This window comes from Carassius carassius, chromosome 46 (assembly GCF_963082965.1).
Source record: "Carassius carassius chromosome 46, fCarCar2.1, whole genome shotgun sequence".
Lineage (NCBI taxonomy): Eukaryota > Metazoa > Chordata > Actinopteri > Cypriniformes > Cyprinidae > Carassius > Carassius carassius.
Genome location: NC_081800.1, coordinates 13,436,983 through 13,452,493, shown reverse-complemented (window position 1 = coordinate 13,452,493; position 15,511 = coordinate 13,436,983). Strand labels below are relative to the sequence as shown.

The window sequence follows — 15,511 nt, the reverse complement described above, 5'->3', positions numbered from 1 at the left end:
ACAAAATAATTAATCAGAATACTTACTCCTGCTCACTCACGCCAAAGAACTCCGCGCTCAAGCTCGCCGTCTCTGCAAGATTAACGATGGCAGTTTGCACGCACAGCTACTAGAAGATTTACATCTGTCAGACAGGTTGCTGACGTCATCAAGTTTAGTTTGAGTCTGCGCATCAGAAACGGAAGTGCTAAAAATCGCTAAAAATGGGCTTCACTTGTCTCAACTGAGTTCGCTGTGTCCATTTCTTTTACTTTCTATGGGTTTTATTACAGGTGACATGGTTCAGCGACATGTTACTATGGTAAAAACGCGACTTTTACATTTATTCACTTAGCTGACGCTTTTATCCAAAGCGACTTACAATTGCCACATATGTCAGAGGTCGCACACCTCTGGAGCAACTAGGGGTTAAGTGTCTTGCTCAGGGACACATTGGTGTCTCACAGTGGATTCGAACCCGGGTCTCTCACACCAAAGACATGTGTCTTATCCACTGCGCTAGCACCACCCCACTTTTACATGACCTCTTTCCACCACAGGCGAATTTCAAACGAATACCACAATGAAAACTAACTTTATAAAGCTGCAGAGTTCGATTAAATGATTTGAACGTCAAACTGGTTGAATAGGACAAACAGAGTCCAGTATCGATTTGAAAATAAAAACTCATATTATTCATAAACGATCGACTACTTTATGAGACGGGAGAAAACCTTACCTGTACATGTCTCGAAGTCATCTAAAATCCATATCTTTTTAGCAAAACATTTCGAACATCTGGGAGAGTTTAAAACAAACAATTCAAAACCCAAATAGCAAACATATTAAAATAAACCCACAATGCATTACGGTGAAAGTTCATGTATCATACCTCCTGTTGCCAATAGGGGCGCTAATTTAGAGAAGCCTCGTGTGGGTCGTATTTGAGGATAGTGACAAACGACCTATACGGTCGTATGAGTTGGAGGACTTGTTGGTCATTTTATACCGATCATGCCAAAAGAAAAGGCTATTAAACAAGATGGTTTGATCTGAATTTTATTGAAATGGTCATGTAGAGAGTGCAAAAAATAAAATAAACTTGGAAGAATATTCACATCACCAAAATCTATATAATATTATTTGGGGGTTGGGGTGAAAGCCACAGTTACAATTCACAGACATTTGCAAGGACTTTACATATAGACATTAGAGCTTACTTTAGGATATATTAGCAAAAGTACTATACAATGTAAAGATATATTAGTTTACATCATAAATTGAGAAAATAGAGTAAGAGAATGAGAATCAAACAGACACGTAGATGTACACATACAACAGAGAATAAAAAAGGCCAGGAAAGAGAATATAGTTGTAAAGTACTGTAGTCTCAAAGTTGTGATCTATTATCACCCTCTGAGCATTATTATTCTCAATTAATGAAAGAATGACAGGTTTGGCAGAGACTTATAGAAACTGCTGTACAATGCGAGAACATACAATAAGAGAGATAAATGAAATAGTCTTACTGAAAGTTTTGAAGAAGGTAAATGATTGATGAGAGTACACAGATGCACTGCTTCAACTTCACTATCTCAGAGCAAAAATCCAAGATGAAGTGACAAAAAAAATAACACTCTCCAAACTCGTGGTGAAGAGCAAATGTGCAGTGGTTCTCCATAACAGAGCAGGATGCCAACTTGTTTTAAGGGAACAAGTTTATTTAAAGGTGACCCCCTCCTCAGACTCTACATTATAATTATTGTATGGAATTGTGTTTCTGTAGCTCAAGTGGTAGAGCATTGCATTAGCAAGTGCAAGGTTGGGGGTATGAATCCCAGGGAACACATGTGGTTAGCCTGAATTCAATGTAAGTCGCTTTGGATAAAAGCGTCTGCTAAATGCATTAATTTAATTTAGTTTTTAATTTAATTGTTATTTAGGAAACATAATAGTGTTTGCTATGATCTTGTAGTGTAGAGCAGAACCATTTACAACCATGTATAGTAGGATAACCATAATTGTTTTCTTTAATAAAACAAAATAGTGTTCCATATTTTCAGTTTGCTCAGTTACTTTCTTCTTTACACATAAAAAAAGCTTTTTATCCATCACATACAATCAGTAAAAAGGCTCTTTGTGTTGGAGCCCAAAGATCATTGTTCAGCCCTAAAAGGTATGCTGTACTCATGGATCCATAATCCATAGCCCAAAGATTTTTTGTTACATGGTGCACCTCCTTCATTCTTGAGCGTTCACACCCTCTTAGCATATTTACAACCCTTTTCCAGATACACTTCCCCTTGGTGATTGGCCAGACCGCTTTGTAGACTTCTGGCCATCACAGTTACCATCATCGGCAGTTGGATGGCTGTGACCTTGGATGTGACTTGGTGGGGAAGGTGGTGGGTACGAGGGAGGCGGGAGGGTCAGGTGTGGTAGAGAAGGCATAGTTGGGCGAGGTGTGGTGGGAAGGGGCGGTGGGGTCGAATGATGGTATGAGCGAGATCGGGGTGACGGGGAAGAGCTGGCACTCTTTGCTCTCGGAAGGGTCTTGGGATGGTCGCTGATCTGCTCCAGCAAAGAAGGCATGTCCCCCTCGATCTTCTCTAACACGGCAGCCATTTGCTTCTCAATTTGTTCAATTACACAATCCATTTGCCAGTCTGCACTGGCTCCACTTCCGGGATCTAAACCAGCGTACTGTCCAACAGAGTAAGTTGGACAGAATGGGCTAGCAAACCCTGATGCACCTTGGACCATCTCTTGCAGCTCCTGCTCAAATACTGTTTTATCATGGCCGAGACTTGAAGATCCCAAACTGGCATATGTACACTGGATGTTTTTCACAGACTGGCTACCCTTGTCCGTTCGTCCTTTCTTCAACTCTCTGCTCTTAGGATTGACCTCGCAAGTCACCCCTACTTCCACTGGCCTCTCTGCAACTGCTTCTGGGAGCTGTGTTTGACACCAGCTATTTGCAGCCATATCATGGGCTGTGTCTTTTTTTTCTTCTGATTTAAGAGGTGGTTCCTTGGTACTGGTTTTGACATCAGAACATGAGCCATGATCCATCGAGAGATTGGCAGCCATTTTTCGTCGATTTGGCGTATCGGGGAAAGATGATTTCTTCTCGACACTGCCAACAGTTGTGGCCTCTGGCTCCTTGGGGACATCGTTCTCTCGGTTGTCTGATGTCTTGTTAGGCTGGCTGGGTGCTGCTTTCTGGCTCGCTCTTGTTAAAGGTTTGTCCTCCCTTTCAGAAGTGCCTTCGGTAGACTCTTTCATGTTCGGCTCATCTGCTTGTACTTTTAAAGAGCTGTTTGATCTGGTAAGGGTCTCTGTTTCTTTCTCTTCTGCGTTTAGGTTTCTTGCTTTATCCTCTTCTTGATTCTCCACAGGTTTATTTTCAGCGGACACCTCATGGGACATGCTCACAGTAGAAATGCCGCCTGAGTCTGTTTGTATCCCCTTACCATCCGCTTTGACCCCTTTGCCCTGTGCTGCCCCATCAGAAGATCCCATTTCAGAAGCTCGGAGACGCTGCATGAATGTGGTGACACGAATCGCTTTCTGAAAGTGAAATGAAAACATACCAAACACTTAGTACCTAGTCAATTATAAAGTAACATGAGGTCTTCTTTGCTATGGAGGTGAAATGCATTGTTAACAGCATGGCAGTCTGTGGTAGAAGTTTTCCATCTCTATCGCTTTCATGAGACAATCACATTGGTGATGGGTGTTTTAGTAATTTCGTCACTTTTTTTTTTTCGCCGGCATATCAAAATAAGTTTTTTAACGGTTAAATTTGTTCAAATTACTACACATTACATCTGAAACTTTCACCGGAACCAGAATTAAATTAAAATAAGAGCTTTTGTGTTTGTTACTGGCTGCTGACCTGAATGAAATGATGTTGATATGTATGTGTCATCAACAAAAGCATGATGTGAATCAATGAATCAGGGCCAAGTTAAAGGGTTAGTTCACCTGAGAATGAATATTTGCCCATCTTCTACTCACCCTCGAAGCATCCTAGGTGTATGTGACTTTCTTCTTTCAGAATAATCCAATCTGAGTTATATTAATATTGTCCTTGCCCTTCCAAGCCTTTCAATGAGGGTAAGCGGGTGTTTGTTGTCAACAGTTCAGAAAACGTGAACTAAAGTGCACGCATCTTTAATAAAACATCCCTCACACGGCTCGGTGGGTGAAAAAAGGCCCCTGTAGTGAATCCATGTGTTTTTTTAAAGATAAATATCCAGATTACAAACTATGGTTGTGCTGATAGATGATTGTATCGTGTATCGACGATAGTCAGAGATATCGGCGTAAGCAGATGTCTCTGTCGATAGTCAAGACGATATTGGGCTCATTCTATTATTATATTATTATTATATAATATATTTTTATTAGGTGGCCTATTATAATTCGGCTATCAAACTGCCCTGCTATTTCCTTCTCTTAAAGACTGATCACTTAACTCATAATGCACACTGTGTGGTGATGACATAGAAGGACTACGTGAGAACCACTATGGATGATATGTTCGCTCTGCCGCCTTGTTATTATTTTCTTGCACACTGCACTATAATGTGATGCATGCAAAATACATAGTTTTGGCTATTACAAAGTCTCCATCCACAAACAGACATATTTCGTCTGCAGATATAAGGTATTTCATTGCACTTTAACAAGTAATCTGAACAACCTGTATATGTGCAATATTTTAAATGAGCACTCACTAACTGAGTTTAATTGCTTAGTAATGTTAGAACGCATCTCATTCTTGTTTCTGTGGCGGTGCGTCGAGCTCGTCATGAGGCACGCGCTCCGGAGCGCTGTATGACTGATGCATCAGTTCAATTCAACTTTACTCCAAATATATGAACTTACCTGTTTTCAATACTTTATATTTAACGTGTTCGTTTATGTCCAATATTAGTGTTAAACTGTTGGACTTTAAATTAAATGTACTATTGATTTTCACCGTTGACTGACTTTGCAGAACATTTAGACTTATAACTTCCATGCGCAGATGCAGGCAAATTTGTCACAGGACGCGCTATATGACAGTTGCGTCTGACTTTATATGAACTAGCTGTTTTAAATACAGTATTTTTATATTTAATGTTAGTTTATCACTATGTATTGTTGATTCGGCTCTCTCTCGCACACCTGCACAGTTTAAAACACCAAATAGTTATGCTCCACCCATGCATGATAAAATCGTGTATCATCGATCTCACGGGTTGAAGATATGACGATTTGAAAAATGACCATATCGCCCAACACTATTCCAAACATAATAAACACTTTTCTTCTCACTTCTGCCGACTGTTGAGAACCGGAAGACGTGCAGGTGGATGTTGTAGTTTGTCAGCGCTGCGTGGTTAGTGACGAGCGTGGAGAGAGAACAAAACAAAATGCTGGTCAGGAATTAGAAGCACAAAATGAGGATTTGTAAAGAAAAACATAGGAGGATTTCGAAATAAGCCAAGAGGAGATTTTGTTTCCTTTGCTCCTACATTTACGACATACATCATACATCATCATGCATACATCTTCCACATTCCACAGGCAGCAGATGCTAGAAAAAAAGTGTTTATTACGGTTGAAATCTGGATATTTATCTTACAAAAACACATGGATTGCCTACAGGGGGACTTCATTCACCCATCAGAGCTGTGTGAGGGACGTTTTATTAAAGATGCGCGCCCCCTAATTTCACATCTTCTGAACTGTTGACAACAAACACTCGCTTACCCCCATTGAAGGCTCGGAAGAGCAAGGACAATATTTAATATAACTCCGATTGGATTATTCTGAAAGAGGAAAGTCACATACACCTAGGATGCTTCAAGAGGGAGTAGAAGATGGACAAATTTTCATTCTCAGGTGAACTAACCCTTTAAGTCATCTGAGGGCAAATCACTTTGCCTCGCTCTCTCTCTCTCTCCCTCTCTCTCTCTCTCTCTCTCGATCTTCATAAGGACCACTCTGGTCCTTTCTGGCACACACACAAACACAGGGACAACCTTTCATACACATACATGTCACACTACAATGAATATTCAATCTGGAGATTTGTCTTAGTGAATGAAGGACTAACTGAAATTTAAACTGGAATATTGAGGACACTGTGAGTAAAAGCCAGACGGCATATGACTGAATGCATATGGGACCAGCTGGGCAGTGATACATTTGTTAGTTACTGGTGTGCAGATACAGGGAGGCTTAAGTACAGTGAGAGTCTTTCCAACAATCAGACTTGAATGACATATTTCCTGAATGATCTCTGCTTGAAGAATCAGGCCGGGCCATGAGACACAGTAACCATGAAGGTACTAGGTATGATGCCAAAGGAAATATGAATGCCCAAGTCAAAGATTGTTATACAGAGAAAAGAATCTCTGCCTCTAGGCTGCCCCGCTAATATCGACAGTACCTTCAACTCCTGGGTATCACATGCAAGGAAAAAGCAAACATTAATATAAAACCATCAGAATCTTTATTAAACAACAGGTTCATTTGGCATTACCATCTTTACATTTATTATCCCTATCCATTATCGTATTATTTACTGTGCCGTTTTCTAGAAGAGTGGTTAATACAATCATTAGAGGCACTTGGCAAGTTGCACCTGACTTTTGTGTCTGTAGATTCCTCTTACCCTCCACTTGGCCTTAGCAAAGTTTTTCTCAAATTGAGCACAGACTCCTTCCTTCAGATTTTTTTCCGAAGCCCCATTTCCAGCGATCCTGGCCAAAAAAAAAAAAAAAGACAAAAACGAAAAGAAAAAAAAAACATTAAATTGACATGTTTTCTCTGAAACTCTGACCTGTGTGTTTGAGTTTGTTTATCTGTATATAGCTTTTACCATCCATGTGAAAGTGCATCTTGTGCAGTGATTCTCAGCATCGGGTCAACCTCCATAAGTCTACAGACAAGCTCTTTTGCTGAATGACATTAAAGAAAAGGAGAGTGAAGGTTTAATGCACCAAAAAAAGGGCATTTTAATAATTACTAGTTTTGATGAGATCAGGAACTTATTTGATCCTGATATTAGTACCAGCAGGGGAAATTTCATCCCAGTATGGTGAATCAAATTCGAATTCTCCAGCAACAATGCGGCAGAAGATTATCCGGTTGTGCATATCAGTGTTCTCCTCCTCAGTTTCATCATAGAACGGAGGGTTTCCAGACAACCTACAAATGAGATTTATATGATTTGTGGCTGAGAGAGATCAGCAGGCTGCAAATGAAAAAAAAAAACACATGCGGATAGAAAAAACTCCAACAAATTAAGAAAACATCTTCATCAGTTTGACAATACATGTGCTGTAAATACTTTTTGGATATCATAAGCCTAAATAAGCTGACCAAATATACAAGCATTTTATGTGAAATCTTATGTAAGCCGGCTGGATAATTTTATCAACTTTCCCTATGAATATTTACCATGGTTTTAATATAAAAAAAGCAAAAAACAAACATGGTTACTATAGTGAAACCATGGTATTTGTACACTTGTGGTTATCCAAATGGTAATTGATATGCAAATATTGTTAGTACACTTTTACTTTAATCTGCTGGTGCTTTTTCTATTTGAATATGTTTTCTTAAACTGCAGTGTGTTGAGCTCTCAGCCACCGTAATTATGATTTGTTATGTTGAATCCATTAGTATGCCTGTATGAATATATGTTGTATATTTACCAAAGTATTTTAAATCAAGGTTTTTCTAACTTTTTGGTTCCATAGATACTGTATATAACTATAGGCATACAGTTTTTTTACAGTTAAAAATCGCGATCGCAAACCCGTCTTAAAGAACCAAACATATAAAGAAAATAAAGAATTGATGACAAACCAACTGAATCTCAACAGAGTGTATCCAACACCAACTTACAATATGTACACAATGACCCCCACTGCCCAGCAATCAACTGGTCTTCCATAGCGATGACGAGCCACCACTTCAGGAGCTGACAGGAAATATGAGAAACAGTTGTGAAGGTAAGTGCTTCACATACAAGTATAGGTAAATAAAGAGATCATGTGTTAAATAAATACCTAGGTACTCGGGTGTACCACAGGGCTCTGTGATTGAGCCATTCTCAAACCTGGACAGGTAGAAATCTCGCAACACAACCTTGTTGTGGTTGCTTTCTCTATAGTACATCAAGTTCTCCAGCTGAAATGATGGGGAAAAAAGGCACAGGATAAAAAAATGGAACAAAAAAAATCAATACTTTGTAGGAGGAAAAACATGGCATTAGGCCAAAGTATGACTGAAGAGGTCACTGTGTCCCAAATAATGTTGATATTCGTCTTTCAGCCGGCCAATAGAGACCATACAGCACCCACACTTCACCCGCTCAATGTGAGGAATGGGTTTTATTTTTAAAAGATAAATCTGTTGACCTGCTACATATAATATATGGATCTGAGTCTGTTGTATTTCAAGCACAAGCCTTAAAAAGAGATGCATCAAAGCTATATCAAAAAAAAAATTAACCCAGGAGGCAATACAGAATAATGCATTACTGACGAGAATGAGCTTTGAACAAATGAGATGCACATATACATGTAACAGAATGTGTGATGCTAATATTGTGCACAGCGTGTTTCTGCCGTGCACTAGAGGGCACTACAAACACGTTGTCTCATGACAAACAAGAATCATAACCTTAATGGCTTTAGTATGAAGAATTAGAACCACGGGAGGTGGCAATACTGTTTATTACTTTCATATTTGTTTTGAACAATAATGACAGCCACCGGAAGCATCTGCAATATTACAGATGTACAGTATTATGAGTCTGTAGGGGACTAGGCGTTTGATTAATATAACTGATTATCATTTAATACCCAGCACACACATAGGCAATAACATGTGTTAACACCGAGTTACAGCCTTACAATCACACATTCAGACTCTTTATTAAAGTACAAAAATGAGGCAAACATACAAGGTATCATTACAAATGTCAGCCCAGTTGCATTCCACCTAATGCATATGTTTTTGCACTCCATTATTGAAATTTTTACAATGCATATGATCTGCACATATGTACTTTTCATTGATGAATAATATCATATTATGATTGCAAACCCACCTTTAAATTCCTGTGGACTATGTTTAGGGAGTGAAGGTATGCCACTGCTTCTAAGACCTGACGGATCACACTGGCGGCATCTCTCTCTGTGTAGTTCCCCTGGTCTAAGATCCAATCAAACACATCTCCACCTGTGGCTCTGTGAAAATTATTATTATTATTATTTTTTTTAGATATTATATAAGATATCTATATCGTCTTAAACTGTTATGATTTCAACAAAAAATTATGTTTACCTTGGGGGCATTTTTAAAAAATGATAACATTTTGAGAAGATATTCAAAGATTTTACAATCCAACATTGTTGTTCATAACTTTAGTTACTAGCAAAATAAATTTTTATTTATATTTCATATATCATCATTTTTGAATGCAATTCTACATCTGACTTCATGTGCATCTAATTTAGAGCAACTTTGACAAACCTTTGCCACCGAAAAATGACATTTAAACACTGCAAATATTTCATTTGCAGAATACCAGATTTGCAACCAGCATCGTGCAAGTTAAATATAATATGATCTTTAAGATTGAAATGGAAATGATGAATAAATATCCAGAAACAATATTTTCTATTATAATAACTCATTACTGCAATCTTAATAGCTGTAATAGCATGTCAATGTCATTCATGGAAAAGCAGATGACGGATTTAATAGATCTTAGTTCTGGCTAGATGTGAATATAAAGAAGTGCATTTTCTAGAGTGATCTTCTGATGTAAAGAGATTGTCCTTGGCCTACTGAATGACACTGGGAAGGGAACATGACTGATCACGGCAAACGGAGGTCAGACTCACAGCTCTTGTATGATGAAGAACTCTTTCCTGGTCTCGAATGCATCAATCAGCTGCAGGATGTTTGGGTGTTTGACCCTGGAACGAACACATCAAAGCAAAAAGCTGAATAGTTTCTTTATCTCACATTAAATAGAGAAAAGTGTTTCAAAAAGAGTGAGAAAGGACAGAAATAATCACCCAAGGGTGATACATACAGCATCTCTTACCCTCTCCATCATTAAAGGAGTAGCTCACCCTCCTACATTTTCAATTTTGTGCTCCAGAGTTTAAAGGAAAATTGAGGTTTGAAATGACACTATGGCAGAATTTTGATTTCTGGGTGAACTATCCCTTTAAATGTTATCTTTGTCCTCTCAGATCAGCACTCTCACAAAACCCTACATCATCTGTTGATGTTTTGAGTCACCACGTACATTTTCAAGATCATGATCTCGTTCTTGGCTGCCTTCCGCACTTTCCTGCCATCCTTCTTGAGGAATTTCTTGCACACATAGACCTTGTCCGTCTGTCGTTCCTTTACCAGGCACAGCTCACAAAATTCTTTTCTGCAAAGAGAAATTATTCTGAATGCTGCATTTTATGCTCCAATAAATACCCCTTATGGTTGTAAATCGGTTGTTTTAACAAGCACACTGCTGTGACAAACACCTATGCATTGGGAGAAATGCATCCTGAATCATAGTTTAATGAGATCACATGTCTATAATTGATGGATTGGCTTTTTTAAGGCTTTAATGGCAGATGTATGCACACTTACGCTTTGAGGACCTGTCCAATCTCGTATTTGTCAGTGACGTCTGACAGGCTGTTGTATGACCGCCCATCTCGCAGAGCAAGGCACCCAAATGGCATGACAGCATCCACCTGTCCAGAGGAGAACAAGCATACACATACACACACACACACACACACAGCCATCAATCTCAATAAAACTAATGTCCTTCACTCCAGAGGAGCATGTGTCTTTTCAAACTAGCCTCACTAAGACAGGTCCCACACAGGAATTGCAAAATCCTATTTAATGCTGCTTCAACATGACTAAAACTATATATATATATATATATATATATATATATATATATATATATATATATATATATATAGTTAAAAAATGGAAATATTGGACATTATTCATTCAACATGTGCAGAACAATTTCTGTGTAAAACATTCTTGTGAAACAATCCATTCCATTACACGGAAATTAATTCTGCTTATGAATCAGACCCACTGACTATAGGACACTTAATGGAAGGGTACAAAATATATTGGGAAATTCTTAGAAACACTTTTTTCTTTCAGCAATTAATTATTAAAATGAGATATGTTTAGCCCTCGGAAATGTTTTTAAGGAATAAATATTATATTACATTTATTTTCCATTCATTTTGGATTACTAGTTTTTCTCCCCCAACTCTTTTAAAATTTGGGACATATCTGAATATAGCATAAAATGTCGATTTGTGTGATTTAATTATATTCTAGCAATAAAATTAAATAAGTGATTCAATAAACAAAAACGGATAATGTATCAGGGTTTGTAAGTTGTCTCTCACTAGTGGCTAACTAGTTTGGGACCAAACGTTAGTTCTGTTAATTAATAATAAACTTATATTTCTCATATTTGCATAATAACAAACAACATGCTTTTTTCCCTATTAAAAATTCAACATCACATAAAACTGTCAAATACACACACACTTGCATATATAGATAGATAGACTGCTAAAAGAAACCGAAATCTCTCTTTGTGTCACATTCTAAAGAATTTTCTGATGTATAACACAATGACAAGATCAGAAATATAATGCTCAAGTGAAAGTGATTCAACAGATGGTTTAGAGGTTTGTCTGTGCATAAAAAAAAGTAGACGTTTAAGACTGATGGTATCAGTGTGGAAGAATGTGAAGAGAGTGACAGCATCTTTATCAGAAGAGAGAGCGCTGGTCTGTTAGCTGTGTAATCCAGCTCTGGCTCCTGCCCCTAATCCCTAATCCCTCACATGGATCCATGCAAGGGAGGGCAGGCATACAGTAGGAGAGGTCGGGAACAAATGAAATATTACATAACTGGAACACTCTTTAGGTCTATGCTGATTTCACACTGAATATCTGATATGAAGCAGTGAAATGGAATATTGTTTTGTCTGCTTAGAAAAGGCAGTGAAGAAATTAAACCCATCGAGGCACTTCCAGGCTTGTGCTTGACAGCTGTTCACCCTACAGCAAAGTCAACATGGCATTTTTACTCGTACTTCTGAGATATCGTGTTTGTTATATTTGCATAGCTATTTCTGTTACCTGCCTTCTGGTACCACACAAACAACCCAGCAACAGTCAGTTAAAATGAAATTGTGCTATGATGATTTGTATTTGACAGGCCTGTTAGAACATTTCCACATTTCAATAAATAAAATATGACACCCAAAAAACATGTTACAAGAGCGCACTGCTAGTCATAGTGCTTCTGTCTAAATTAAGGTGTAGTCAAGATGAGAACAATGTTGTGGAGTAGTATCTAAATATGCAGGTCGCAACAATAACAAAAACATGCTCTCACCCATTAATAAAATATAAGAAACTACAATGGACAGGTTTTCTTAGTTTCCCGAGTCGTCTGGTTTCGGATTCACTTGACCCCAGTCAGAGACATTTCCCAAGGGTCCTTTACATAAAATGTCTTCTTGTGCTCAAATTTAACTAAATAGGGCACAACAGAATGAAACGGAACTCACGGCTCTCCAGACGTGTTTCAAAATGTTAAACTATTTTTAACTTGACATGCTATCTTAAAAATGCAACACTTATGTCAGAGCTGTGGCACAGAAGGTATTGTGTTGCTTCTGAAATATGAAAGGGCTGACGAGCTTGTGTGGTTTGAGTTTGGCACAGACCAAATCCCATTCTCTTTCCTCCTCTTTCTCTCTGTACATGGAACCATATTTTCATAATGCAGTGGCCTCTTTTGCAAGAGGGTTTTATTATGACCAGCAGCAACAAGATAATTTTTTTTTTATAATAAATCAATAAATATTTATTTACAATAATACAATTAAAGTTACAGTTTAAAAAAAATAAATTAGAAACGTTTTAATAATTCTATAACAAATATTTATTTATAATAAATACTTTTAGAATAATAAATAACTTTAAATTACATATAAATAGATATTAAAATGTACATATTTTAATAAATAATTTTTTAGGCCTACACTATGTAAAAAATTTCCCAAACAGTGTTTTTGCCATACCCTAAATCACAATGGCAAGCCAATGATAATATATATTTTAGAGCTGACAGGACAGAAACGTCATATTCATCCACAAAGAGTAGCGAAACTCATGTATTGACCAAAACAATGTTACTCAGCAAGTGTTTTGCAGTCCTATCCCTCAACCACAAGAGGGCCAAAAAAACGCTCTGTAGCTTTTTTTTTTTTATGGAAAAAAATTAAATAAGACTAGTCATTGGGGAGCTGAAAACTTTGGCCCATCTGTAATGCAGAGGAAGTTATACATTTTGAGCCAGAGCTGCTACTTCCATCCTACAGGCACTTTTTAACACTCTTTCTGTATGGCATGAACGTGTTGACAAGATATATTCACAACGAGCTTGTATTCCCCCTGGAGATGGATGCAAATACAGGAGGTGACATGCTTAGGGTAGTGATGCGCATGTTTTGATGGTAACCTTGCACTGGAAGGATGGATCACATCTGACAGCTCTCGCTCATTATTTGCTCTCAACACGAGCATCTGCCCTGCGTTACAAGACTCAGGTGCACCATAAACACATACTGAACCACATATCCTTCTCTCTGCGGTGTGGAAAAATTCTATTTTGTAGGGAAGACTTTTTAAGGTTCCATTATGAGAAGCTTGTGATTTCTCAGATCAGTTCTGGCAAAAATGTATGTCGTTTTAATTGGGGTCCATGCATATTCATAATGGCTATTTTTGCACACGCCCACGCCTTACATACACACACACCCATCTTTGGGTCCAAAATTAGCATTCGAACATTCTCCCAGCTCACAGAAGACAACGCGTCCACAGGAGACAGAGTTCAATAAAGATACGAAGACAAAGACGAGGCAGCGACAAAAGGCTTGAGGGGTGCCTTCTACAAAGATGAGCTTGCAACAGATGCCTCCCTCCATCATTAAAGACCATAAGACCCTCAACCATCAGCCTTCCCCAAGACGCTTCTCTGTAAAGCTTCACTCTTCTCTTTCCTGTCTGTATTGCTCTTATTAAAGCAATGAATCTTCATCTCCAGAGACAGACACATTAAACACCAGATCCAATCCCACGGGATGGATGAGAGGAGCTGTGCTGTTCTCCAAACACATCTGAACCCAAATCCCCTCCCATACACACACACACACACACACAAGCAAGCACACACACCTCCTCACAATCCAGCACAGCAACAAGTTCAAAAGTCACAGCATGGAGCATAGAAGTTTGATGTCCTCCCTTCTTCTCCTTGCTTAATCTGGTGCTAAATTATAGCGTGCAGTCCCATGTTCATGTCCACCTCTCACAGACAAACACTATAATCATTATCATCCTGCTGGGTTTATTATGCATTTGGTGTTCTGAAACAGAATTTTGGCACCGCTAGGCGTAATATTTGCCAGAGCCTCGGCTCAAGCCTGAGATGTAGTGAAAATATTGAGAAAAGACTGAATTAGTAAAGCAAATATTCTGCCTTCAGTTCAGCTTTTTTGTAACAATTACATGTCATCTTGGGGTATAGTTTCATGTGGAATCAACAACTGTATCACAGAGTGCTGTAAGGGAAATGTAAACAGGACACCATGTACTCTTGTGACAGATCGGAAGTAGTGTTTTCCCCCATACTTTTACATACATCCAAATGAAACAAATTATTGAACAGGAAAATAAAATGTAAGGATGGACACTTAGTTCAACTCAACTTCGTTGTTGATTGGATGTAGGCAGATCTGAATGTGAGGTTGCAGTCAGTTGTAAGAAAGGGGCAGGGTTTATATATAGATGAAATGATTAGAGAAGTCCTGCATATGTCACTGGAAGATATAGTTATTAAATTCTTATTTATGATGAATAACTTGTTAAAAAATGCAATTTAATTTATCCAAACTTCATACCATTCTGAATCATTTTGTGAACTGATTCAAATGATTCCCCTCAAAATATCTTACTCCAAAAAAAACAAAAATTGCTCACTACCGGACATTGCAACTTCTCTAATGAGCATGGCTAGGAGAACTAGGGTGGATACTTTTAAAGCTTGAAACTCTAGTTCTCTGTTTATTTTAATTGCATGAGATAGAGTAAGTGACTAGGACATTCTTCAAAATGATATTCTTCCTCTGTTAAAACATACATAACTTTTCCTATGTTAGCCTGATGTCAAAATGTACCAAGTTTTACTTTTTAGACTTGTTCCTTCTTTATCAACATGCAGAAACACACTGACTCTTGGCCTGACCACTTGTGAACAGATTACCTGAGACAGATGTTAATACAAAGTGTAAACACAGCCTTGGATTCATTTTTAAGTTATACATCCATGACTTAGACTAACTACAAAATCAGTAGCATGTCGGACTTCACTACTGAATTCT

The 15,511-nt window shown here is 38.1% G+C and overlaps 1 protein-coding gene across 3 annotated transcripts in view; it reads right to left on the bottom strand.

Annotated features, from left to right (window-relative positions):
• Positions 1-1,835: 1,835 nt before the first annotated feature.
• Positions 1,836-15,511, bottom strand: part of LOC132129605 (caM kinase-like vesicle-associated protein) — a 36,398-nt gene continuing 22,722 nt past the window's right edge. For all 3 annotated transcript variants that reach the window (XM_059541245.1, XM_059541243.1, XM_059541244.1), the window contains 10 exons: positions 10,657-10,763; positions 10,313-10,444; positions 9,900-9,974; positions 9,101-9,239; positions 8,055-8,175; positions 7,891-7,966; positions 7,052-7,188; positions 6,860-6,938; positions 6,653-6,740; positions 1,836-3,552 (listed from right to left, as the gene is read on the bottom strand). In XM_059541245.1, coding sequence (XP_059397228.1) covers positions 2,254-3,552; positions 6,653-6,740; positions 6,860-6,938; positions 7,052-7,188; positions 7,891-7,966; positions 8,055-8,175; positions 9,101-9,239; positions 9,900-9,974; positions 10,313-10,444; positions 10,657-10,751 — 2,241 coding nt within the window. In that variant the 5' untranslated portion in view covers positions 10,752-10,763 and the 3' untranslated portion in view covers positions 1,836-2,253. The remainder of the gene's footprint in view (positions 3,553-6,652; positions 6,741-6,859; positions 6,939-7,051; positions 7,189-7,890; positions 7,967-8,054; positions 8,176-9,100; positions 9,240-9,899; positions 9,975-10,312; positions 10,445-10,656; positions 10,764-15,511) is intronic.